We start from the raw sequence: 23,545 nt of genomic DNA on the forward strand, positions 1-23,545 counted from the left end.
GTCTCGAAGGAGCCGTCTGCGAGGCGGTACTGGCTGGCTGGGCCGCGAACGGGCACATCGTCGATGAACGGTTGCGTAAAGTCAGGTATTTCGTCTTGGAGGATGTAGGTTACATCGTCGTGGAATATGGGGACAGAGTTAGTCCATCCCATGGGCAGAGTAACGAGGCGGAGGGCGCCGAAAGGCGTTTGGAAAGTCGTGTAGTCGCGGGAAGATGTCGCCAAGAGTCGCTCGTCATAGCCAACATACAGGTCCAGTGTTGCGCCGCATGCACGGCCAGCGAAGCTCTCCGCGAGCTGATCAGTAAACGGCGGGACTCCGGAATGTTGAATCGTGACTGCGTTAAGCGGCTCGAGGGAGTGGACAAGTCGGAGGCTGCTGCCGTCCTTCTTGACCACACAAAACCAGCGGGAGCGGTAGGCAGAATTCGAGGGCTCGTAGACGCCCGCAGCGAGCTTAGTCTTGATGACATCGCAAACCTTCTGGTAGATGCCAGGTGGGATTGGGATATTGCGCTGCACCCAGGGCGTGTGCGGCATCACAGGCATGTCGACGGGCGGGAAGAAGTCGGTGCGGAAGCTGCCGCGTTCCGAATCTTCCCAAGCGAAAGCGCCGTTCTGCAAGCACATGAAGTGGTGCAGCAGGTCCCGTTCAGTCGGCCAAAGGAAGTTGCCTTGGTGCGCGGCGTCGAGCGCGTCGCGTCGTTCGCGGGTATAGCGGCCAGTGGGTTCAAAGGGCGGTGGATGCGGGTCCAGTACCGGCATGTCGGCGAGCGGGTCACCAAGAATGTTCCTCACAATGCGGAATTTATCAGGCAGAGCGTCGAGTACGGGCCGTATTTTCTTTGAGACAGGTTTATATTTTCGATTAGCGAATACATTAGCGAGTGGAGAAAAGGGGGAAGAGAAGCCGGGCCGTCGTGGATCGGTAGCGCGCGACGGCGGCGGGTATCGTGAGTGAGAGGACATAGAGAAAATGGGCCTTAAGCCATCGTCGGAAGCGGCGGCGGGAAGGGAAGCAGGGTATGGCGGCGGCGGGGCGTCGTTCATGATTAGGGTAAAGGCAGGTTGCGCTACATAGTGCGCGCAATGTACAGTGTCGTGGTCGTCGCCTAGGTTCTCGCACGCGGCGAGGTAAGCGAGTTGAACGTGTTCGCGGGTGTCCGATTCGAGTGTCTTGTGTGCCGATATTTGAAACGTGTCCGAGCGAGCGTCATGGTCAATAACCAGCGCTATACTGTCTGCGGAGCTCAGTGCTTCATACGTGAAGACTTGAGCTTGAGAAAACCCTCCTTTGTCACTCGAGATGAGCCACGCGGGATGGTCGGGACAGTCGCGGTTCGGCCGGTGTTGGGGTCGCGGATCGTGATGGTCTGGTCGTTGTTGCTGTAGTTGTGGACCACAGACTGCGTGAGAACATCAAAAGGACGCCCGAGCAGGACGTCGTAGGCCGGGTTTCGGACAATATGGACCTGGAGGTATAACACGATGTCGCGCAAGGTGAACGCGACGTTCCGAGCGACACCAAGCGACGGGGTAATCGCTCCGTTGGCCGACTGCATCTGTAGCACAATCGTTGGGTCGTATTGGAGGGCGAGGCGGTGGCAGAGAGCTTCCGACATCGCACAGATTTGCGAGCCGGGGTCCACGATGGACTCCACATATTCTTGGTTGTCGACTATAGGCAGAATGCAGCGGATGGCGGTGGTTTCGGCGGAAGTGATAAGGCCTTCAGGCAGGCGGCCTTGGTCATACAGTGCCACGAACGGCGTCCGGCACAAAGATGCCATTCGCGGTGTTGTTCGCGGCCGCAGCAGTGACTGTATCGGGTAGCGAGAGTCAAGGATCGCGGCTGCTCGGGCCGCGGCGCGGTCGTCGTCGTGCAGGCCAGAGTCGAGGGTAGCAAAGGCAGGGAGCGGGTCTTCACCGTTGACGAGTTGCTCTCTGCGGGTTTGTCGGCCGGTCGGCGCGGGCGTAAACGATTGGCGGGCCAGAGCCGAGACTTCCGGGCTGGCCAGTAGCTTGCGTGCCTTGACGGTTACGTCGGCGTCTAGTACCGCGTTGAACACGTCTTGCGCGTTCCGCGGGTCGTGAATCGGAGGGCGGACGGGTGGCTTGGGAGCAGCACCAACATTGCGCTCTTTTGGCGGCGCGTAAGCAGCATCACGAGCGGCGGCGTACGGGTGCTCGGGGAAGGGACCAGGAGGTGGTGTGAGGTCAGCGGCGGTTGGCGCGTCCGCGGTCGCGTGGTCGTGTGTCGTGGCAGGGGCTTCGCGAGAGGGGGAGGTGGGAGGAGGAGAATCCGCCTTTGACGTGGCAGCGGAGGCAGATCGCTGATCGGCCTTCGGGCGGTGATCGCTGATCTCCGCCCGAGTCAGGCGTTTCTTTTGCTTCTGCCCCCATCTTCCTCGCCTCAGCCTCCTTCCTCGCCGCCATTCGCGTTCGCAGCATCTGCTGCTCGACGGCGATCGCTTCGAGCCGTTGCTCGTCGCTCAAGACGAAGGAGTCGACTGCGGGAATGGGTTGGGGGGTAGCGGGCTTCTTCAAGTTAATGACATCGACGATGAGCTGGGGTGTCAGTTTCTGGCCGGGGTTCTGCTCGTGCCACGCGAGAATGCGTTCTCGGAGGCACTGGCCGGCAAGAGCACGGGAGGGATACCTTCCATCAGGTAAGACTAGTTTGTTCTCCTCATTTCGTCGAACTAATCCAGCTTTAATATCGTCGATCAACTTCTGGCACTCGCGCATGAAGTGGGTGAGGTCGAGGCAATAGCTGCAGCCGGGGTGGCGCTGTCCGGAGGGGCGGCCGGGGTTCGCGGAGGGGTTGGCGTTGCTGGGTGTCTGGGGTAATTGGCTGGGGGCAGCATTGGTGCGTGCTTGACTGGCGAGCACGGCAACAAGCTGACTTATAGAGGTAAGCACCGCCTTCAGCTCTGGGTCCGTTTTAACCACAGGTTCAGCGGGGCTCGGGGTTGGTGCCGCGTTCAACAGCAGGGACGGCGAGCCGGCAAGGCAGAACTTGGCGGCATCGTACAGGTCGGCGAGCGCATACGGGTCGTCCGCGTGGACGTTCGGGCGGATAATCTGGAGTCGTTGCTTCACCGCCGCTTGGAGCGAGGCGGGCTGGAGAGCACGCAAGAATGCGTGGCTCTGTTCAGTCTCGGAAAGCCGTTTCTTCGAAATGAGAAATTTGGCGATGCGAACAAAGGTTCGGAAGAACGCAGCGAGCTCGTTCTCGGAGTGGATGCCGACGGCGGGCGGTGCTACCGAGGTGAGCATCCCAGTCTTTCAGCGTATACAGATGCTCTTCATCGTTTCCTGCGTAGTGCGAGAGCGCGGCTTTCTTAAACTCATCGTATGTCTTCGTCGCGTCATGGAACTCATCAAGACCTTCAACGAGCTCCTGATCTTGGACCGAAAGGTAACGTGAGCATGCTTTCTTCTTATCCTCAGTCGTAGTGATATTTGCTAGCCCCATCAAGTACTCGACGTCAGCAAAGTAACGACGGAGCTCTTCCGGCTTGGTGGAGTCAAACTTGGGCGCAGTATGGGCGCCGCGAGCGGGCATTGGGATTGGTGTGGGAGGCATATTAACTGGATTGGCGTTGTTGGGTGGGACTATTGAGGCTGGGCGGGAGCGGCTGGGTGTGGGAGAGTCGAGCGGGGTCTGGTCGTCTGAGGTATCTGTTTGTTCGTCGATAGGCGTTGGGGGGTTATCGAATAACCAGGCTAGTGTCGGATCACCGGGGCGATGAGGGGGTAAGGGTGTTGTGTGTTGCGAAGGTGTCAGGAACAACGTGTAGGAGGTCGTCCGGGTCACCGGGAAGGTAAGGAGTTGATGTGTAGGGGTCGTGGATGGCAGCAAGAACTTCTTCGCGCAGTTCGCGATGGGAAGTGCGGGCGGAGTTAGGCCGTAAGCCGTAAGAGCTGTCAGAAGCAATTTTGAAAAGCCCTCGCGGTGGGCTCCAAAATGACGCGCTTGCTCACAGAATGAGCAAGAACTAAAATGGCAAGTGCCTTCAAAATGCTCTAACAGCACTGGGGCTCAACACTTAACAGGCAAGCTCTTAAGAACTCAGAGAACTTGAGGCTTCAGAGAGAGAGAGAGAGAGAGAGAACAGAGAGGCAGGCAACAGAGGGAGATCAACAGGATGATGATTTGAAACTACTAAAACAGAGGCTTATATAGACTAAAGAACTAGGAGCTAGGAGCTCATATTAAGGAACAAGTCAAGGGAGAAACAGAAAGGAGCAGGAACAGACAAGGGAAATGAAAAACTAAGAGAACTAAGGCGGCTACCGGATATGGCTGCTGACTAAGCGGAGCGGTCACATGACAGGCGTGACGAGCAAGGCTCGTCATCGAGAAGGAGAAAGCAATGACAAACACATACAAGGAGGGAAACGGCAGCAAATGGCTGCCAACGTCAACTTTGAAGCCCAGCCGTTACACCAGGCCTCCGGCGGCAAAATCCCGCGAAAAATGAGCCAATTTAACGCGAATTTTGACGCCAAAAGAGTGCCTGGAAAGTATCGGATGATGGCTATCAGTGATCGGATCACGGCCGGCAGCCCGGCATCTGGGGCCCGAGCGACGGACCAGGCCACGGCATGGCATGGCATCTATAAAAGGCAGGTTAGCTTGCGATGGTTAGCGGAAGAGGACATACGCGGTGCTTGCTGCACACAGCAGCAGCCGAAACTTTGAGCCCAGGCGGCTATTTATCGCCTCCGGCGGCAAAAAGTCTGGAAAAAAGTGAGTTATTTGCGCACAGAAAACACACAGAAATGTGCTTACGTAATATCAAATTTGTCGCCAAATTCAGCCTTGGAATTCGCAGATATGCCTTGTAGGGCACTGATAATGACATTCAACAACGGTCCATGCAACGGGAGGATGTTACGCACACAAACATGTCACGTTGATTCCATGCGCTACAGGAATTATGCCAGCGACTGTGTCGAGAGCGAGCGCCGGTGTTGGCGCATTCGGAAGTCGAAAGGATGGGCCAGCGGGCAGTACTTCGGCAGTAACACGCTGCATTAGGTTGAGATTCTAGGCAGAAGTGAGGGAAATAACATGAAACTCACCGAAAAGGTGTCGGAACGAGCTCGAGGTGAACGACAGGAAGGTCTTTGACACCGAGCAGCAGGAGCAGACCCGTGTTGGTTTTGAGGCACTAGGCAAGAATAAGCAACAATTTCAAGGCAAAACGGCACATAGCTTACCAAACAGCAAGGTCAGCACGCTGCCATGAAAGCTCCGTCGAACGTGAAGAAGACTGCGGTAACGACATGATGCCGCGCTGAGCGGACCACAGCATATAGCGGAGTAAACGTGTCGATACTGTGGGCGACATTGAGCAATATGTGGAGGGAAAACAGCGTACAACTCACCAAAAGAGCCGGCGCCGCGTGAGGACAGCAGCAGGCCTGGGCGACGCATAGCCACGCATCGCGCTGCTGCAACTTGAGGTTGCGGGGACGGAGGGTGGTGCCGACTCCCTGCAAAAACATCAGCCAAGTCAGTCAATAGAAAGAATAGAATCAACATACCCATGAGCGCGCGACAAACGCCAAGGCCCCAAACATAGGGCTGACGTGGTTGAGGCAGTCGCGCGGTGAGTCTTGAAGCCAGTTGGCAACGCGTAAACTTGGGGGAAAAAATGAGAGCAACATACCAGCAAGATTGAAGGACGGCCGCAAGTTTGTGTGAAGCGCAGCTGCGGCTCCAATTCTGTGTGAAAGTGAGCGGGAAGTGTATAAAAGCAATGCCAAACTCACCGAAAGGCGCCCCCCTGCATGGCTGAGGCAGTCGGGAAGAGAACTAGAGCCAGTCAGCAACGCGCAGGAAGGAGAAGAGCAGCATACTGGTGGGATTCGCAACTTGCAACGCGTCGAGGACGCGTGTTGCAAAGGGTTGTTGACGGTACAGAGGAAGAAGAGTCACTGACCGTGACATTGCCGTGCCGTTGTGATTTCGGTGGAGAAATTACAGCAGAACCTTGGCAGAACCCGACGCCATCGGCCGTGATGTGATATCGACGGAGGGTGACGCCGGCGGTCACTCGCCGACCTGATGACAGCAGTAATTCATTGATTCAGTGTCGGCGGAGGCATAGGCGAGGCGGTGGACGGGCGGAGAATGGAGAATTGTATGCGCGGAGAAGCGAGGAAGCCCTGGAAACGTTATGTGCTGATGGCCGCTCAGGGTCCAGGCGGGGCAGGGAGCTCGTCTGAGCCTGCCTGGCCAGCCTTCTAAATGTTTCTTAGCTCAGGTTGGTCAGCCTATTGCTTGTTTGCCATTTTTGGCCGTTCGACTAGTTTTTGCAACTTATGGTACTTGTCGTTTTTGCTGCCAAAAGCCCTGCAACCACTCATCTATGGTCAAATCCCTCCCCTGATTTCTGCTCTCTTTTCTCTTGCATACTCTTTTTGCGCGTCCCAACGCGTCGCTGATTCAGCTGACGGCTACTACCGATAAGGCAGGTCTGCGTTTTGTCCCCAAATACCGGCGCGATCAGGTGGGGAGATGCGTGGGAAATAATGTTCGAAGCGATTAAACGTTATCCGCTTCATCGCCCGCGAATTTGTCTTCCAATGGACACAATCCAGAACACGGTCATTTCTACTGATAATGCAACATTAGCACATCGAGTGCAACGATAGGTTTTAAATTTCTCGTGTGACATGTGACATCTTATTCCAAGCCTCCCCCGTGTAAAAATCCATCCACCCAGCATCTCCTAGAGCACTATAGGCGTCATATCTGAAAACACACCAACTCGGTTTTCAACCCTTGAACGCAGCGGAGCTGCCCAAAATTCCGCGTTCGCCTACTCTGACAGGCGCAACTCAACGTGGGAAGTGTTTCATCGGAGCTCGGAAGAGCGCGATGGGTCTGCATCCCTCAAGGTTTGTCTTTGCCATTTTGTGTATTCAACTGAAGGCTGGGTCTATCTGGGCCAGATACAGTGCGACCTACACTCAGAGTACTGAGAAGGTTCAACTCCAACCACCCGATTGCATCACCGACGGCCTCCGGGTTCAATATTCAGAATGTCGCAACCTTAAGCGAAAGTCAGCGAAAGTCAGCTTTCGCCCATTTGTCACCATGGCCTGAATGCCGTTACGGCGGCGCGTATAAAAGGCTGGACTTGCTCAACTAAAATCCCATCCCCCTTTCCCTCTTACTCTCACCACAACTCAAGTCCCTCTGCTCGTCGTCGGTATCAACTTGCTCGAATTTCTTGTTACTGACAACGTGTATCTAGCTCTGCCTCCCGCTCACTCCCAACGAGTTTGACGTTGACGACATCGTCGTTGAGGCCGTTGCTGCCGGTGCCGGTGTGTGCTCCATGTTGAGAGGCCTTGCTGATTTGCTTTCCAGTTTTGCTGCATGTCTCCCGACATCGCTCCTCCGAATCGTTGCGCGGACATTGCTGGGTTTGGTATGGACGCGGCAATTAGGACTTGTTGGCTGGGGTGAGTGTCGCATTTCCTGTGTTTGACCCCGACGACTGACCTTACAAAAGACCCTTCCCGACTCGCTTGACATGATGCGCATCTTGCAGTTGGGGACATATCAGTGTTTGGTGTTTTGGTGTCTTGGAGGCTGTTGCAGCCATTGTCGGTGTGTGGTCGACATTGGTAGTGGTGGTTTTGACTGACTTGTCTTCCAGTTCCGCGTTGTTGACTCCGCCTGCTCTCCCGACTTGTTGGGCGTTGCTGATGAAGTTGCGCCCGAGGTCTTGCGAAACCTTGGGTGTAGCGTTGTCGTTGGCGTCTACAACGAGCGAGGTCAGTTTGGAATTGGTCTCAATGTCCGGCTCGACTTTCCGGCTTTACAGCGCATTCCTTGCTCTTTGCAGCATGTCTCTGCCGAACCGGACTGGTTTGGGAGTCATGGGATCGCCCGACTCGTTTGTCATGTTGTGGTGTCTTGCGCGATACTGGGGAGATGATTGCGTTGTCAGTGGCTGCTATGATGCCAAGGTCAGTTTGTATCCCTTTCAACGTCTGAATCCACTTACGGACCATTCAGGCATGTTCTCGGAGGGTTTGCCTTGGCTGTCGCAAGCTGTCTTGGCTGAACGGGACGAGGAGCGGTAAGCGTGCAGCCGTCTCGTTGCTGGTTCCCACTGACTTGCCGCAGACGGCATTGCCAGGCTCTTTTTCATGGCGCGGCACAAGGGAATGGGCGGGCCGGAGTCGTTGCTGGCCGTTTTGGTACTTCGCTGGTTGTGTTTGCCCGCGTTGGGGTTCGTGCCGGCTGGCTGGCAAGGTATAAGTGTGGGATTGATCTCAATTTCCAGCTCAGCTTACCCGTTACCCCAATAGTGTTCACAAGCGGACTTGCTCTTTGCGGCCTCTGTGACGCCAAAGTCAGTTTCTTTTGTGTCCATTTCAATGTCTGAGTTTACTTACCCAGGGTCGGACGATTTAAGCATATCCTCGCCGTTCTTTGCCTTAGTTGTCGGAATCCGTTCTTGGCCGAACCGGACGGGAGGGGCATACTCGGCATCTTGTCGATGGTGCCCGCTAACTTGCCGCAGACGACATTGCCGGGCTGGTGGCATGGCGCGGCACAATGAACTTGGAGGGCCGGAGTTGTTGCTAGCCGTTTCGGGGAGGGGGTGTTGACGCGTGTTTGGGTTCGTGCTGGCTGGAGAAAGTCAGCTTTGCTTTCGGCTGCTGAAATTGCTGCTCGCAAGCTTGTCCCGGGCAGGTGACAAGAACGCGGCTCGCAGGTCCTCATTGTCGGGACGCTGTCCTCGTTTTCATTGTGCGGCATTTGAGACGGCGAGTTTGCCGTTTGGTTTGGTGATCGCTGACTTGGGCTCGGGCCGGGCGGTTTTGGGGGAGACGGCTTGGGCGTCGAGAAAGATGGGGTTGTCGTTAGTACACTGACAGCTTGTTATTGTTGGTGTTGTCATATAATGTGAGAATATAAGTGCTGTACTTACCGTTCCCGTTTTGTTCCCCTTGATTCTCTCAGACCAGGTCTCTGCCGAACTGAGATAATTCCCATGTGCGACGGACAACCTGCTCGTTGGACCCGACTTCTTACAGCTTGTTGCTGGTGTTACTGAGATCGAGAGAGGTTGTCAGTTTCCCATCGCTTTCAACATTGGAGTCACTTACTCGGTGAGTTTGTAGTCGTGTTGTCGCTGGTGGCCAGTGACTTGCTTCCGACAGCATTGCGGGGCTCGTTTTCATGGCACGGCGCTTGTCCCAGCAGCTACCCAGAAAGCGGCGCGATCGACACGAGGACGTTGTTCCCCGAGCTGAGGGCGACGGCGTTGGTGCCCGGCCTTGGTGCTGTCGTTGTCGGTCGCTTTTTGTTGCAGAGCCGAGTCGTTGAGCTAAGACAGAGTAAGCCACATGCAGATCGCGGGAATGGTGCTTACTGTGTTGATAGTCAAGCAGGGCAGCGAGCGGAGTCCCCCGCCATTGTGGTTGTTTGCGACAAGAAGCCAAACGGAGGCCGGCCCATCAGGAAACTTTGTTTTGCTTGGAGGCGAGGGGCGCCGCAGAAAGCTAGCGCGGGTCGCGCTGTTGTAGCCAGCTTAGTTTGTCGTTGTTATACGAGCAGCGGCCGTCATCGTGGCCGTTTTTGACAACAAGTCGGTGTGGCTGTGTACCGGCCAACGGCCCATGACGAAACTTCTTTTTTTCTTGAGCAACTCCCATGTCGGGGGTTGGATGTGAGGGACGCGGGGGCGCGGACGCTTTTCGTGCGAGAATACGAGTCCGCAACGTCGATTGTGTGCTGATGCATGACGACTCGGAGGACGCAGACGAAGATGATGGCGAAGGCGAAGGCGAAGGCGAAGACGCCCTCCGCGGCCGCCGGGGAGCCAGGGCTCCTTCAGCGCAAAGTGCTTGTAGAGTGAGCCAGCGGCAGTAGTGCTCGCCGCAGACCAAGACGCCGCAGAGGCATAATCAGCCCCCGCCGGTATCTCCGAATAGACTGAGCTCAATGTTCGATAGAATTACTACTGCCGCTCACCTTGACTGCATACCGCTGGTCGGCCAACACGTACTGCTGGAACGCCCCGCGCGCCGTGTGACTTTTGCCGCCATCGTGGGTGGAACTGGGGAAGCACATAAACGCGATCCGGTCGCCGACCTTGAACCGGGTCACGTTCGCGCCGATCTTGGTCACCTCGCCCGCCGCATCCCAGCCGAGCACTGCCGGATAGCCCTGCACGAATCCCCCCCGGTCGTTGTCAAACATCATCACGTCAGCGGGGTTCACAGCGGCGGCCTCCACCCGCACTTGCATCAACCCAGCGGACGGCTCGTGGATGGGGACCTCCTTGAGCACATGTTGACCGCGCGCTCGAGTAAAGGTCAGAGTCGTGCTGCCATCGATTGGCAGACTGAATACCTTCAAGGACGAGTGCTACTTGGGACATTGAGGAACCGCTGTCCTATTCGCGCGCTTTTATTTTCGAAACTGCTGCTGCGGTTCACTGGGAATGGGCCGCCCAATCGGTAGGGCTTCCGAGTCTTGTCATCCGCATGACCGTGTGCATGGCTGCGGCGGCGCTGGGCGTGGCTAAATACTGGTGCTGTGGGCAAATACTGCCAGTAATACTGACGGTGTGACGCTGACATCACCAAGTATCCGTTTTGGGACGGGTTTTGATCCTCCGTGATTCTCGGACGCCCGCGTTCAAGTGCGCCGTTGCCCAATACTTTTGTAGACAATAATTGATTCAAATGGTGCTTTGTGCTGGACTTAGCTTACATACTATAGATGTACTATGTACCTTGTCTTGCTCCATGATTTATTTACTGCTGGAACTGCTGCTGGAACAACACAAAGGATGAAATAGACACAATAATATATGTTTAGGAGCAAATAATTTAATATCTGGTCTAGAGAGTAGGGAGTCTGTTACATCTACACTGTTGGACCATGCTCCCAACCACTTACCATCTCCTTAGGCGCGCAGAGCTGCCCGCTGTTATTTGATGGGCTGTGTCACATGACGTGACGGGCCGGACCGTGAAACAGCCGGCCGGAAAAAACCCGATTTGGATTCAGTATTTGCCATCAACAGGTGCCCGCGGCAAAAATATTCAAACGGAAATTTTTGACAGTATTCTGTGATGCCTCACACGAGATGTGTCACACACCAAACTGCCCGCCGCAGGCGCCGCTCAGAGAAATTTACACTTGAGGAAGGCTCATTTTGCATGTATAAACAGTAGGAATAAAGTACAGAGATCTATTCAAATCCCTCTCTTTTCTTTTCCTTCCTCCTTCCTTTTTGGGAATTTTTATTTTTCTTCTTTCGGCTGCCCACAACACCAGTATTTTGCCCTGGGCGTAGAAGCGAAGACAGGTCAACTCTAGATGAACGTTGAGAAAAAGCAGGTTGATCGCGTGACCGTGACTCTTCGGCCGAACACCGACGCCGGCTTATCTTATCAGTCACCTCATCAGGAGTATAGGGGCAACCGCTTTCTTCCGCCCTCTTCCACAATGGGCGTCCCGCAGCCAACGTTCAACGACGACGCCGATCTCGAAAATATGTGTGTCAATGACTTTTCCCTCAGTGCATACTATATGATATGATGCTCATGAATTTCTGGCAGCCACGCTGCCTTGACAGCCTTATTGCACTCGATGACGGCCGAAATAACCGCAATCCAGGAGTCGCTCGCCCAGCAGTCAGGCGAGCTTGGGGAGGTGAAGCGCGAGGTTCAGGGGATGCGGCGGGCCATCTCGGCGCACGGCAACGCATCCATTCTGGTACTCCTCGCCGTGGACCTCATTCGGGCCTTCTTGTGTCGCATTCTATACGCCTTGGTGTGAAAGAGGGTGCCATAGAACAGATTCAAGCTACTTATGGTGTACCGTTAGTCCTAAAGGTGTATAGCAAAAGACCCCCTTTTTCGTTTCTCGCAACTCTTTTTTTGTTGCTACGACCATTCACCAGTCATTTCCGGTTCAAGCCAACTGACTAATGGCACCACCGACTCACAACATTAACAGCTGAAGCACTCAAACACAACTTACTGATCCACTAATCTATGACGAAGAACGATGGCGGCCCTCCGCCATTGCATACAAAGCCTCCTTGTCACCTGACTCGTCCACCAACGCTCTTAACTTGCCCCTCGGGTTCTTCAACAGTTCTCTTGGAGCGTCGAATTCGACCTGCCACACAAATCAGCGAAAAGATTCACGGCTTTTAGAAGGACTAACAATTCGGCCCTCATCAAGAACCATCTGGAAATAGTTAGCATCGCGATTTCGCGTTAATAAGGCGTCTTACGATTTTATCTGAATCCAGGATGGTCTGCAGTCGATGCGCGACCGTGATGCACGTAACTCCGGGCTTGAGTTCGTTCCGCAGCGACGCCTGGATGATGGTGTCGGTCTGGTAGTCGATTGCGGAAGTCGCCTCGTCAAGAATGAGAATCTTGCTTTCGCGGACCATCGCGCGAGCTGTAGTGTGTAAGCTTGAAACCCGTGCAAGAAAGAAAATCTTACCTAACGCCAAGATTTGGCGTTGACCAACGGAGAGGTTGCCGCCTCCGCTGGAGATAACGCTGTCTAGTGTTAACCTCCCTTCCTCCATATCCTCCTGCAAGGCGAACAAGCCCGCTGCGCGTAGGGCGTTGTTCAAGTCTGCATCGTCGTACTGCTCAAAGGGGTCGAGATTGTGCCTCAACGTGCCCGACAGGAGTTCAGGCTACCCGAACATGAAGCTGCGAGAAACAGTTGTTATAAAAAAGAAACGCACCATTTGCGGAATAATTGTGATATTTGAGCGGAGGACATCAAGGTTGAGGGAAGATGTAGGGACACCATCGTAATAACAAGTCCCTTCTGTGTAAATAGCACGCAAGAGTGCCAGAGTAAGAGATGACTAGCGTAAGGGATCAGTTCACTCAGAAGGTTTTAAAAAAAACACCGACTTTGCCAGAACCGGTTCTGCCCACTTGCAAAAAGTTGTCAGTTCATGAGTTCTGCCAAACATGAAAGACCTACCAATTCCTACACGCTCGCCAGCATTTATCCTGAAAGAGATGTCCTTGAGCACCTTGGGACCGCCCGGCGAATATGACGCGGTAAGCTTTTCCACCACCAGGTTGCCAGAAGTTGGCCAAGCAGCAGCAGGCTTCCCAGCCTCGGAAGGCTTGGGCTCTTGCTCGATGTGGATGTATTGCAGAATACGCTCCAAACTGTTGCCTGAAGCCCGGTCAAGAAATCATAAAACTTCGTTCGACGGATTCCTACCTTGAATTTGGACATCGTTCCAAATACGAACCCAGAAGAGAATCCTCATGGAGAATCCAGCTATGAAGTCACGATTGAGAGATGGTTTGATGCTCAGCAAAACCACATACCCGCCATGTTCAAACTGAAACCGACATTATTGGCTCGAGTCTGTGGTGCTGAATCAACAACGCGGTCTCGGGATCGGGGGATGAAATTCACCTGCTGGACGTAGACAAGATAGAAGGCTAGCAGAGCAGCGAGGCCATTGCCAACCACTGCAAGTCTCACAGCAACCCATCGGTCCAGATTGTTGAGCGTCCTTGCAGCACGAGTGTATTTGTTGATTCGAACAATGGACTCGTTGATGAAAGGATTTTGCGCGCCGTAAGCGCGAATGGATGCTAAGAGGAAGTAGTTAGCGTTAAATAGTTTGTACTTTAGATTTGGCGTACTGAGACCAGCAATTGCTGCACCAAAATGCGCCAACACGGGTGCTTTCGCATTCGAACTCTCGCGCTTGACCGATAATTGAGCCTTGATGAACAACTGGCCGACAACGCCGCCAATAACAGCCGCCAACACTCCAGGGAGGATGAAGAGAGGTGTAAGCAAACAAACGGCACCAAAGGACACGATCATGGACATCGTTACGTAGACAAAGCCGGCGAATACGTTCAGAATCTAGCAAATGTTGAATGCAGGATCAACTGAGTAAGAAATACGGACCGGGCCATCAACTGGAAAATCATGTTCAGTTGGAATCTTAGAGCCACTCAGGAGACATACCAGCAGTGATATCGGCTGTGAACCTAGCAATGACACGAGACGCAGGCGTAACATCGAGCCATCTAAGAGTGGTGCCCAGGATGCTCTTGATCAGGTCCAGGTGAATCGTGCGAGACGCTCGGAGGCAGGCATATGCGAAGACGACGTCCGCAACCGAATGGGTGCATACTTCAAGAACAGCTTGAGCAGAATAGACACCAATATGACTGAACAGTTTGTTTATTTAGCTCCTCTTGCAGAAGGGACGACGCTTACTGGCTAACAGAGACGGAACCGCGCGGGCTCGTCTCGTATAAGGCAGCCCACCACCCAATATAGTATGTTTGATAGACTTGGATCATTTGTGCGACGGTCAGGAAACCCAGGAAGGTGAAGTAGAACCAGAAACCTCCCAAGCCACGGAGATACAGAGCAACCGCGTTCCATTCCACACGTCCAATTTGAAGCTCCTCTTCAAGAATAAGCTTGCCATCTTTGCTGTCGTCTTTCTTGATTTCGGTTGGAAGGGGTTCCGGATCAACAACTTGTTCGAGGACCTCTGCTTCAGCAACCACTTCCTTCGCAAAGGTTGAGTCATGGCGAAGTGCTTCAGCAACAGATCCTTGTGTCTTGATACGACCGTTAGTTCCGAGAGTGACAACGAAGTCGGCAATTGGGGCTGCAAGGGCTACATTATGTGTCTATAACAATGAGCTATCAATAACAATGTGCAAAAGATATACATACGACCAATATGATGGTACGATCTTTGACGAGATCGCCTTTGAAGCAGTGTTCGACAATATGCTTAGAGGTATGGACACTAAATAGTAAAGTTGGTCAATTTGAGTCGGTTGCAGATCAAGATGAGAACGAACTCGAGAGCCGCAAGCACATCATCGAGCAGAATAATCTCAGCTTTGGAGTAAATAGCCCGTGCAAGCGTGCAACGAGCCTTTTGACCACCCGACAATGTTAAGCCTTTCTCTCCTACTTCGCTGCGGTCACCAGCATCAAACAGTTCTAGATCACGCTCAAGAGCACATTGGAAAAGGACCTTGATGATAAAAGGTTAGCTATTTTATTCAATGAAGTGCTAGATGCAAACCTTCTTATACCGTTCTTCATCATATTCAGCACCAAAGAGGATGTTGTCCCGGATGGTCTCGTTAAGGACCCAAGACTCTTGCGCCGCATATGCGACACCATGCACACGTGGAAGATTAAACCATGAACGAGGAGACACAGGAACAAAGTGCATTTCTCCCAACAATGCCATCAAAAGTCTGACGTCATATGAGTCAGCAGATAAGATAAGACGTGGAAGAGCAGACGATGTTTTGCCTGAGCCAGTTGGGCCCAGAACGAGGTTTATTCCTCCACGTTTGAAGAAAAGGTCCTCCGTGATCCGGAGAGTGAACCTCTGCCTTGAGGGTGTGACCGTTCCATCTTGAACCTCATTTGACCAGGTGAATGTCGCGTCACGGAAGCCGATGTCGGTAGGTTGTGCAGATTCGACAGCCAAGAAGTCGGCTGTCTCGTCTTTCTCCGTAAAAGCATCCAGAAGCTCAGTCTGCGGCAAATAAATCGGAGGCACAGGTCAGATTGGAAACAGATTATACGTACGTTGTGTAAGAAGTCATTGATACGGTCGATGGAGACTTTGGCATCGATGAACTGGATGATTCGGTAGTTGGCCATATGTAGTTGGTTGCGAAGCATGTCGAAGACGGGCATAGTGCTTGGAAAACATGAGCGATTGAAGGATTATGATCCACTTTCTCACCTGAACACGATGGAGGGACGTAATTCACGCTTCATAATCACTGTCTTGGGGGAGCTTAGATGACAATTCATATAGAAAAGCACGCGACAAACACTATTCATTCGTCAGTGCATATTTCAATGTGGGAGAAAAAGACGAACAAGGTGACATAGGTGACCAGCATCGTGACTATGGGGATGCAGTTGCTATTTCGCGTAAAAAGTGTCCATGAAACAGCAATCAACTTACTTGACAGTGTTCGCCACCCATTCAAAGATTTCCCGCCGCCAAATCCAGACTAATTCTTCCTCACGTTTGCTATTGACGCGTCCGAGCATTTTCTCTTCCCATCCAAAGAGCTGAGTCTCCGTTCAGCTCTGGCGCAGCTAAAGCGGATGCTACATACCTTGATCATCCGCATAACCCCCATAGTTTCGCTGATGGTTTTTATGCGTGCATCAGCAGCCTTGATACGACCGCGTTGAATTTTCTGCAGGATATTTGCTGCGAAACCCGAGATGGGGAACAGTATTATCATGGCCACCATTCCGACGAACGAACTACAAAGCATCAGCCTATGTATCATTATAATGACACACATATTCACCTCCAGCCCAGGACAGCGTATAGGAACACAACACAGAACACGACGGTGACCGGCATGTAGAATAGCAGTTGAAGGAAATCAGACATATTGGTAACATTCTGGACCGACTCAGTCTCCACATATTTAAATGGAAGCCAAGAAACAAACCCGAAGATCTGTGGTAACCAAATTGCTGATTTTACCAACATCGACGCTGCTGCTCCCTGCGTTCGAAGGAGACTTTGGATCTTTTGAGGTAGTGCTTGGTGCACCATGGGCAGTCTCGCTGCTTGCATCAGACTGAGAGTCAGGATTTAGAGTTTCGTCATCAGAAGCCGTGTCCTTTGTTTCGGAGCTTTCAGTGTCGGCCTTGACTCGCACACGTAGTGCATGTTCGAAGATGAGTTCAGTTATCATTCCTTCCACTTGAACCAGGATTCGCATCTAAGACAGTGAGTTCAAGTCACAAGAGAGTTTCAATACTAACGGAGAGACGATAATACACTTGGATAGCAACTGTGCCGATTAGCGGGCCCAGCGCAAGCCACAGAATCCAGACGAATGGTTTGATTTCCGTTTCTTCAGTGCTATCTTCGAGGTAACTACTCACAGTTAGCCAGCTTGAACAGAGCAATAACGAAACACAAACGCCAGAACGCGCTGTATACCAATAGGCGACGCGAAAGAGCAGGCAACATATATGAGGAGCATCAATACAATCGTGAAGAATTCGTTGCTGTGGAGAAGAGTTAAATGACAATTGCACTTTAGAAAAGTCTCGGTACCTGAAGGTTCTCAGAATTCCGAAGAAAATATGGCGACGCGGGTTAGCGCCGGAAAACGTATCGATGTTCTGGGTCCAAGTTAGAGCCATGAAATTGAGTAAAACTGGCAAGACCTTGAATCCGCGCTTTTTCAGGTAAGCCGCATCGTCAGCGTCAGCGAGAGGCGGAAGTTGGTCGTATGGGAGATGCGGAAGCTTGTGAGCGAGATGGACCACTGGATCGAGGAAGGAGAACGATAATAGCGAGAAGAGCGATGCCGTTTGCTCTGAATTAGGTGTTGGCATTGGATTCTATGGATTATGTGAGCGGGACTGGGTAGAATGAAAAACTGCGAACTCGCCTGGGGATCAACAGGAATATAAGGCTGGGGAGTAAGTAACGGTGAAGCAACCCCTGCGACGAACAACGCTATTAGCTTAATTTTCAACAGTGGACCCTCCACGGCATCTTCCACTGGCCATGTAAAGGTAGCCAATGGGAAGATATCGCGGTAGAAAAAGACTGCGACCGCAACAGCGAGTATCGTGTTCAGATGGGTTTCTGCTCTTGAGCCGTGTTTCTCGAAGACATCGAAGGCAATTGCAGCAAGGACCGAGGAATAGAGCTTGTCAAGAATGAGAAAGAAGCGAAGGCGACAACAAAAACACACACATAAAAGACACAGAGCCCTATTCCAACGGCAAAACCATCTCGGGACTGTTCGACCTTGGCCCCCAACAGGAAGAGCGACGCAACCGACGTCCCAAGGAGGGTCAAGCATGCCAACAGCCTTAGCATATTGAAGCTGAGTATCGCTACGCCCCCATATTTCGCCACATCCTTCCAGCTTTTCTGGGTTGTGTTTGTGTTTGAGCGCTGGTTTCGCCATTGGAGAAGACTTTGAACGGAGAAGACGAGTGCGGAAAGTAAAGCAGCGTAGACAGGGAAGACGAGGGTCTCGGTCCATAATCTGCCATGGATGTTCAGAACAAGTCAGGCAATCAGTCAGGTCACAGACGATTTTTCTAGCGTCGGGAAACGCGCCGCATTGAGCACGACTTGAATGTCGGGCAAAAACAACGGAACCGCGTCCATTACGCGTCTCTCAAGTCAAGGGCAAACTTAAATATAGTTTCAACGATCCCAGCTAAGTGACTCAGCTGATGAGAAGCATGCGGTTGCGCGTTGCTGTAAGATATGAATTCAAAGATTATTTGCCTTTAATTTCAAACATGTATAGCCTAGACTCAGACAAATTGTGTAAATTGTGTCGTTTTTTCGCCTAAACAGTGACTTTTTTGTCGCAACTGTTATCTGGTCAGCTCCCGTTCGTGCCGGACTCCCGGCTGCGCGCAAAATCCACTCAACTGACAAGCGGCTCATTCAATATCGGTGTATTTTGAGCAGTTACAAGGCTAGTTTGTGTATTATATACGTGCGGGTATATGCTCCAAGTAACACAGGTCCAGAAAAGAAGCAGTCGATGCACTGGATAGTAATGTGGGTAGTAGAAGTGTTGTGCGAAGGTAAGCAAGATCAAGAGTGGGTATAACGTCTTCAAACCTGCAACGACGGATCGGCCAAGAGACTACCCCGGCCAGCGCCGGTCAAAGTCGACCGTGAATGACCCGATACCAATCTGCGGAAAGCGCTCTGGCCGTGATAAACGGGGAGCCCATCGGACCGGGATTCACTCAAACCAGCAAACTTGTCTCCCTTTGCAGCACCCCACATACGGCTAAAAAAGCCACTCGTAGGCCCAGAACGATTGACACTCGGCATCGTCGCGCTCACAGAGAGGGAAGACATCTGCTTGTTTAGAGGCAACACAGGTTGAGTGGTCGTTGACTTGCGGCGGAAATTCGACGGCTCGGGAGATGTGCCCGTAACAGTGGCAATCGAAGAAGTGTCAGATGGCTTGCGAGAGCGATTCTGAGTAGGCTTGTAGGCATTGGCTGGACGGAGAATGAAGAGGCGTTTGGATGTTGAATGCATATGGTCGGGAGAGACGAAGGTAGAGTCATTCGGAGCAGGGTTACTCTCTTGACCGTAAATCAGCGCATCAGTCTCGGATTCTGAATCAGAGTCGCTGCTGAGCCATCCAGACGATGATGAGGAAGAGCCAGTATCGTCTGTAAGCGATCCAGCGTCGGAAGAATCGTAGCTATTGAATGGAACATTATGCGGGCGACTGGGCCGAGAAGAAGACAGATGGGTCTGGGATAGGCGCTTCGCAAGTACTCTGACGGTGGATACAAGAGTCGAAGAGTTGCTTGATGATGTTGACAGGTTACTTGTAGACGTGGTCTCCGGCAAGGCTACAGATGCAGCGGCTCTAGGCCTGGGTTGGGAAGCGAATCGCGTTTTGCGACTTCTGACGATTTCGAGAGCTGGGAGCGGTCTCGGGACTCTAACAGTCAGAAGGAATGGGGCGAATGTAGTGCAGGCAGCTTCTTCGTTAAAACGCAGATCGTAGTCCATCAGAAAGAGCAGTTGTGCCTCCATAAGATTGACCTCGCCGACTTGGAAGATGCCGAAAGCGTGTTGCGTCCAATGAACATTCTTTGGCGACGAATCGTTGAGGTATTTTGCAGCGACAATCAGTGTGGCGAGAAAGATACGGTGCCGCGTGCAAGGGAGGCCTTGGCGTTTTGAGACAGTTGAACGTGGATATAGCGAGATGAAAAAGCATACCTGTCGCAACTGGAGGAAGCTTGTCCCGAAGTCGCTCAAGATAAACCAGGGTCGTAAGAAGAGTAGACACTTGCACGTTGCCTGCTTTGACGATACCGTAAATGAACTGCTCGAGTGACATCTGTTGGGACGGTGTGGTCGAATACGAGTCATACGGCTGTTCGTGGAGCTTGAGAAGGATTGCTGCTTGGCGGGCAATGTAAAGTATCATGTCGACCGAAACTGGTTGGGATACAAGGTGGATGAGGGCGGGGTTGTGGGCAGCAACAGGCAAAAGCGAAGCTGGATGGCGAGCTGCTCGCAGGCTTAAACCACGGTGAGACATTATGGAAAGAGAACGGGGTAATAGAGAGAAGTGTAAAAAACGATGCAAAGATGGTGGAAAGGACAAGAGGGAACCGGTGTGACGTTAGCTGAGGTCACATATATATTACTCAACTAAGTATTTACTCTTGCCCAGTTGCAACGTTCCATGTCTTTTTCAACAGCTCAACACTTGGATCCGTCGAGCCCTCGAGCTTTGCAAACGATACAGTCTGGAGTGTCGTTGAGTAGCTGCGAAGATAAGGCGCATACTTGAATGAGGTTAACCATAAGCACCCAGAGAGAGACAGACCAACTTACCAGACGACAAAAATGCCGATACCAGTTCCAGGTCTCCCAGGTATTCCACTCCTCCTTGTCCCACCTTCCGCGATCATTCCAGCCCTCCTCTGTAATGGCCCTTCTTTGGGCTTCTGAGGAAGCAGGTGTTAAGTAGGAAACGAAACCGTCAAGAGTTTTCGATAATGCAGCCTTTTGTTCCCGCGTTAAGCTGGCAAATGCTTTTAGTGCAGTAGTAAGAGCGGGATTTTCTGCTGCAGGGGCTTCTTCTATCGTCGAGAATCAGTCTGGAGAACGAACGATACTTTATACCCACAAACCTGTTTTAATGTCCGCATCAACATCCATTGCCACCCCGTCAGCCAAAGCTCGGGCACGAATATCATCATCCTCTTTTCTGAGAGCCACCACTCTTCTGCGCGCAGTTGTTACTCGTCCGTTTGCCTTATCCAAGGCAGCCTTGATAATCTCCCATTCAAAGGTTCGCAAACTGTTGATGCCCGTCGCAGAGTTGAGCTCTGGAAGCTCAGCCCTACGCACGAATACCCATTGCACGACGTCCGTTGGGTCGACAATTTGGTATTGCATCAGTTTGTCAAACACGATTACCACCATATGTCGATTGTTTTTCCAAAACGTAGCTGCGATGCTTAGGATGTCCGCCTTCGCCTCCGTTATACCAGTACCAACCGCTATGGAGGTTCCGCCACTCGCGATGTTGCGCAACAAGGGCAAATATCGTTCGATAGCGTTCAGCAAATGAGAGAAGGAGCGAGCTCCAACATGAAGCAGCGATTGTACGGTGATGGAGCGAATCAGCGCATCAGTATTGACCACCTCATCAGAGGTTTCTAATGCTGCTTTCAGTCCTTCGATGCGAGAAACAACGTCTTCGGCCTTTGCTCTACCGCGAAACAGGTTGAGAATTGTTTGTGCCACATCGTGATGAGGTTTCGCTGCAATTGCAGGTCAAATTTTAGTGCTAGAATAGCAGAAGCTATCAAACCTGGATCATCGTAGTCAAAATCGGGACCAGGAGCATTTTCGCTGATAGTCTCGCTATCTGGCGCTTGCATTTCGGGGGGAAGAGTTTTGAGTATCCGGTCATGGTAAGAAAGCCGGATTTCTAGTTCGATTGCGCGTTGTATGAAGGCGCGTTTGGGATGGTAGACGGTGAGTGAAAGGTCCGGTATCCTGTGAGATTTATAAGCAATTGAAAAGAATGCGAAAAGCATGGCATACCACTCCTTCCACACCCAACCGAAGTTAAAGTTGCTCATGTGGACGGAAAACCATTCAGAAAAACGTTTTGCGATTTCAACGTCGAAGCCTTCACCAAGCTGGCTATATAATTTCCGGAAGGATTTGCCGACCGCGGGACCACCAGTTGAGGGCGACAACTTGCACAACTCCGTAATCAGAGACATATAGTACACGGATTTGTGTTGGGATTCTGGCAATAAAAACAGCATCCCAAGAATGATCTGCACAACCATTGAACCACAAATTTAGACCAAGGGAAGAAATCAAAAAAACCTCGACGATGGTGCTCTCCAGTTGCCAGTCCTTTCCGGGCACCGGCTCGGGTGCTGGAAGAGGGTTGGCATCGAGAGATGGTTTCGGTTTGAACGTCCCAGGCGGTACCCATCGCGGAAAATCTAATAAGAGACGCGCACAGTCTTTCCGGTTTACTTCGAATATTTGGAGTATGTCCGCGAGGCCAGAACGCACAGCATAACCAGCAGGTGTTTTGGGGTCGGGGGTAACCTGTATACGGTCGATAGCTGCACCAATGGAAATGATAGGCGCACCTCGTTGTCAAACAGTGAGATGTAATACTCTGGCCACTCTTCCTTCTTTATTTGCGTATCCTCACCGGCATCCGTCGAGAGGCTGTCAAGCTCAATGACTTCTGGGGGAACGAGGACGGAGGGCAAGTTGAAAGGAGTGAATGTCAGGGGATCAAGGTCTTCACAAGTTGAATATGGTTGTAAAAACACTGAAGACGTCTCTGCGAAGTCGGCTTCGTCAAAAACACGCAGAGCATGCAGTACAATGTCCAGTTGCTGTCAAATATTAGATAACGAGTCTTTGAGAAGTGCTAACACACACCTCATCGGCAAGCGGGAATTGAGTCGAATCCGTATATACGCGGTTGAGAGGACCAACGATCCATTTCGCGCTTGCAGTCGTGTCGTTGTAAGCCTGAATTGCGCTGATGATTTCTTGGACTTGAATGGGGGAGTCCACTTTGAGAATAGGTCCACCCTGAGCAGATTGAGATAAATTTAAAGGGAAAAAGCTGCCAACCCACGATCATGAGTCCCTCCGCCGCACAAACTGCCGCCTGCTTCGCTCGGCCAAGCGAGACGCCAAACTCCTCAAGAACAGCGGTGAAGGATTGGAGCAGTGTTAGCATGGAGTCTGTTGATATTAATTTAGCGACAGTGAGATGCGCGAAGAATTGAATCTTAAATATGGTTGATTGGTCGTTGAAACGAGACAGTATAACGCGACACGCACGCAAAGTCGCGTCTCCCTCCATGAATGCTGGTCGAGATAAGACTGGAAGCCCTTCCAAAAGTCCTCTAGGATCTGCTGGCCAATAGTTGGATCTTCCGAGGGGCCATTGTCACTGGGGTTGTGCAAATGCCTCAACAAAAGCGCGTAGTACGGAATTTTGAAAGGTTGCTCGGTGACGCTGGATTCAGTTGAGGTCAGACTTTTGGAGATTTGTATAGCAACATACGCTATGCGCAAAGACTCGGAGACAACCGAGACGGGGTGGTTGGTGGCATCGCGGATGAACTTTTCAAGTCGAGGAAGTTCCTCCAATGCATCCTAGGGCGAAAACAGGTCGGAAACGCGAAAAAACACAGAGTAGACCACTAACAACGTCGCCAAACTTGATAATGGTAGCTTTAAATTTGTCGAGGGGAGACTCGTAGGACTCGCGTCGGCGGTCATCATAGTCGTCTGCAGAGATGTTCTAGAACCAGATTCCACCAAAAATTGGCACAGTCGCACCTCTATAACGTCGTCTATACCCTCCGCCACGATGTGGTCGGTCGTAACTCATATTTTTGGAAAAAGTGCTTAGTGCACAACAGAGTCTCGTTCAACACG

At 52.1% G+C, this 23,545-nt stretch overlaps 4 protein-coding genes across 4 annotated transcripts; all 4 read right to left on the bottom strand.

Annotated features, from left to right (window-relative positions):
• Positions 1-1,249: 1,249 nt before the first annotated feature.
• Positions 1,250-3,567, bottom strand: MIND_00694000 (uncharacterized protein; the record flags this gene model as incomplete). Its single annotated transcript, XM_037363646.1, has 3 exons — positions 1,250-2,392; positions 2,463-3,173; positions 3,220-3,567. The coding sequence occupies 3 exons, from the start codon at positions 3,565-3,567 to the stop codon at positions 1,250-1,252; spliced, it is 2,202 nt and encodes a 733-aa protein (XP_037219290.1).
• An 8,478-nt stretch (positions 3,568-12,045) lies between these two features.
• On the bottom strand, positions 12,046-18,229 carry MIND_00694100 (ATP-binding cassette transporter; the record flags this gene model as incomplete). Its single annotated transcript, XM_037363647.1, has 31 exons — positions 18,141-18,229; positions 17,795-18,092; positions 17,496-17,747; positions 17,257-17,433; positions 17,144-17,211; positions 17,008-17,094; positions 16,846-16,960; positions 16,527-16,802; positions 16,380-16,477; positions 16,179-16,332; positions 16,022-16,131; positions 15,934-15,978; positions 15,794-15,886; positions 15,634-15,748; positions 15,116-15,580; positions 14,886-15,064; positions 14,755-14,830; positions 14,284-14,708; positions 14,029-14,234; positions 13,969-13,979; positions 13,695-13,923; positions 13,462-13,643; positions 13,371-13,410; positions 13,261-13,320; positions 13,012-13,212; positions 12,939-12,961; positions 12,764-12,889; positions 12,511-12,712; positions 12,293-12,465; positions 12,223-12,246; positions 12,046-12,174 (listed from the first exon to the last, which is right to left on the bottom strand). Exons 1-31 carry the CDS (start codon positions 18,215-18,217, stop codon positions 12,046-12,048), a joined length of 4,716 nt encoding a protein of 1,571 aa, XP_037219291.1. The 5' UTR covers positions 18,218-18,229.
• A 450-nt stretch (positions 18,230-18,679) lies between these two features.
• MIND_00694200 (uncharacterized protein) lies at positions 18,680-20,141 on the bottom strand (the record flags this gene model as incomplete). Its single annotated transcript, XM_037363648.1, has 2 exons — positions 18,680-19,764; positions 19,817-20,141. 2 exons carry the CDS (start codon positions 20,139-20,141, stop codon positions 18,680-18,682), a joined length of 1,410 nt encoding a protein of 469 aa, XP_037219292.1.
• A 121-nt stretch (positions 20,142-20,262) lies between these two features.
• MIND_00694300 (uncharacterized protein) lies at positions 20,263-23,537 on the bottom strand (the record flags this gene model as incomplete). The annotated part of the gene is made up of 13 exons (XM_037363649.1): positions 23,447-23,537; positions 23,313-23,395; positions 23,169-23,260; positions 22,943-23,120; positions 22,734-22,889; positions 22,532-22,687; positions 22,231-22,485; positions 21,956-22,186; positions 21,662-21,903; positions 21,426-21,613; positions 20,740-21,375; positions 20,441-20,688; positions 20,263-20,391 (listed from the first exon to the last, which is right to left on the bottom strand). Exons 1-13 carry the CDS (start codon positions 23,496-23,498, stop codon positions 20,263-20,265), a joined length of 2,646 nt encoding a protein of 881 aa, XP_037219293.1. The 5' UTR covers positions 23,499-23,537.
• Positions 23,538-23,545: the final 8 nt, after the last annotated feature.

This window comes from Mycena indigotica (assembly GCF_014461135.1).
Source record: "Mycena indigotica strain 171206Taipei chromosome Unknown Mind.scaff0006, whole genome shotgun sequence".
Taxonomy (NCBI): domain Eukaryota; kingdom Fungi; phylum Basidiomycota; class Agaricomycetes; order Agaricales; family Mycenaceae; genus Mycena; species Mycena indigotica.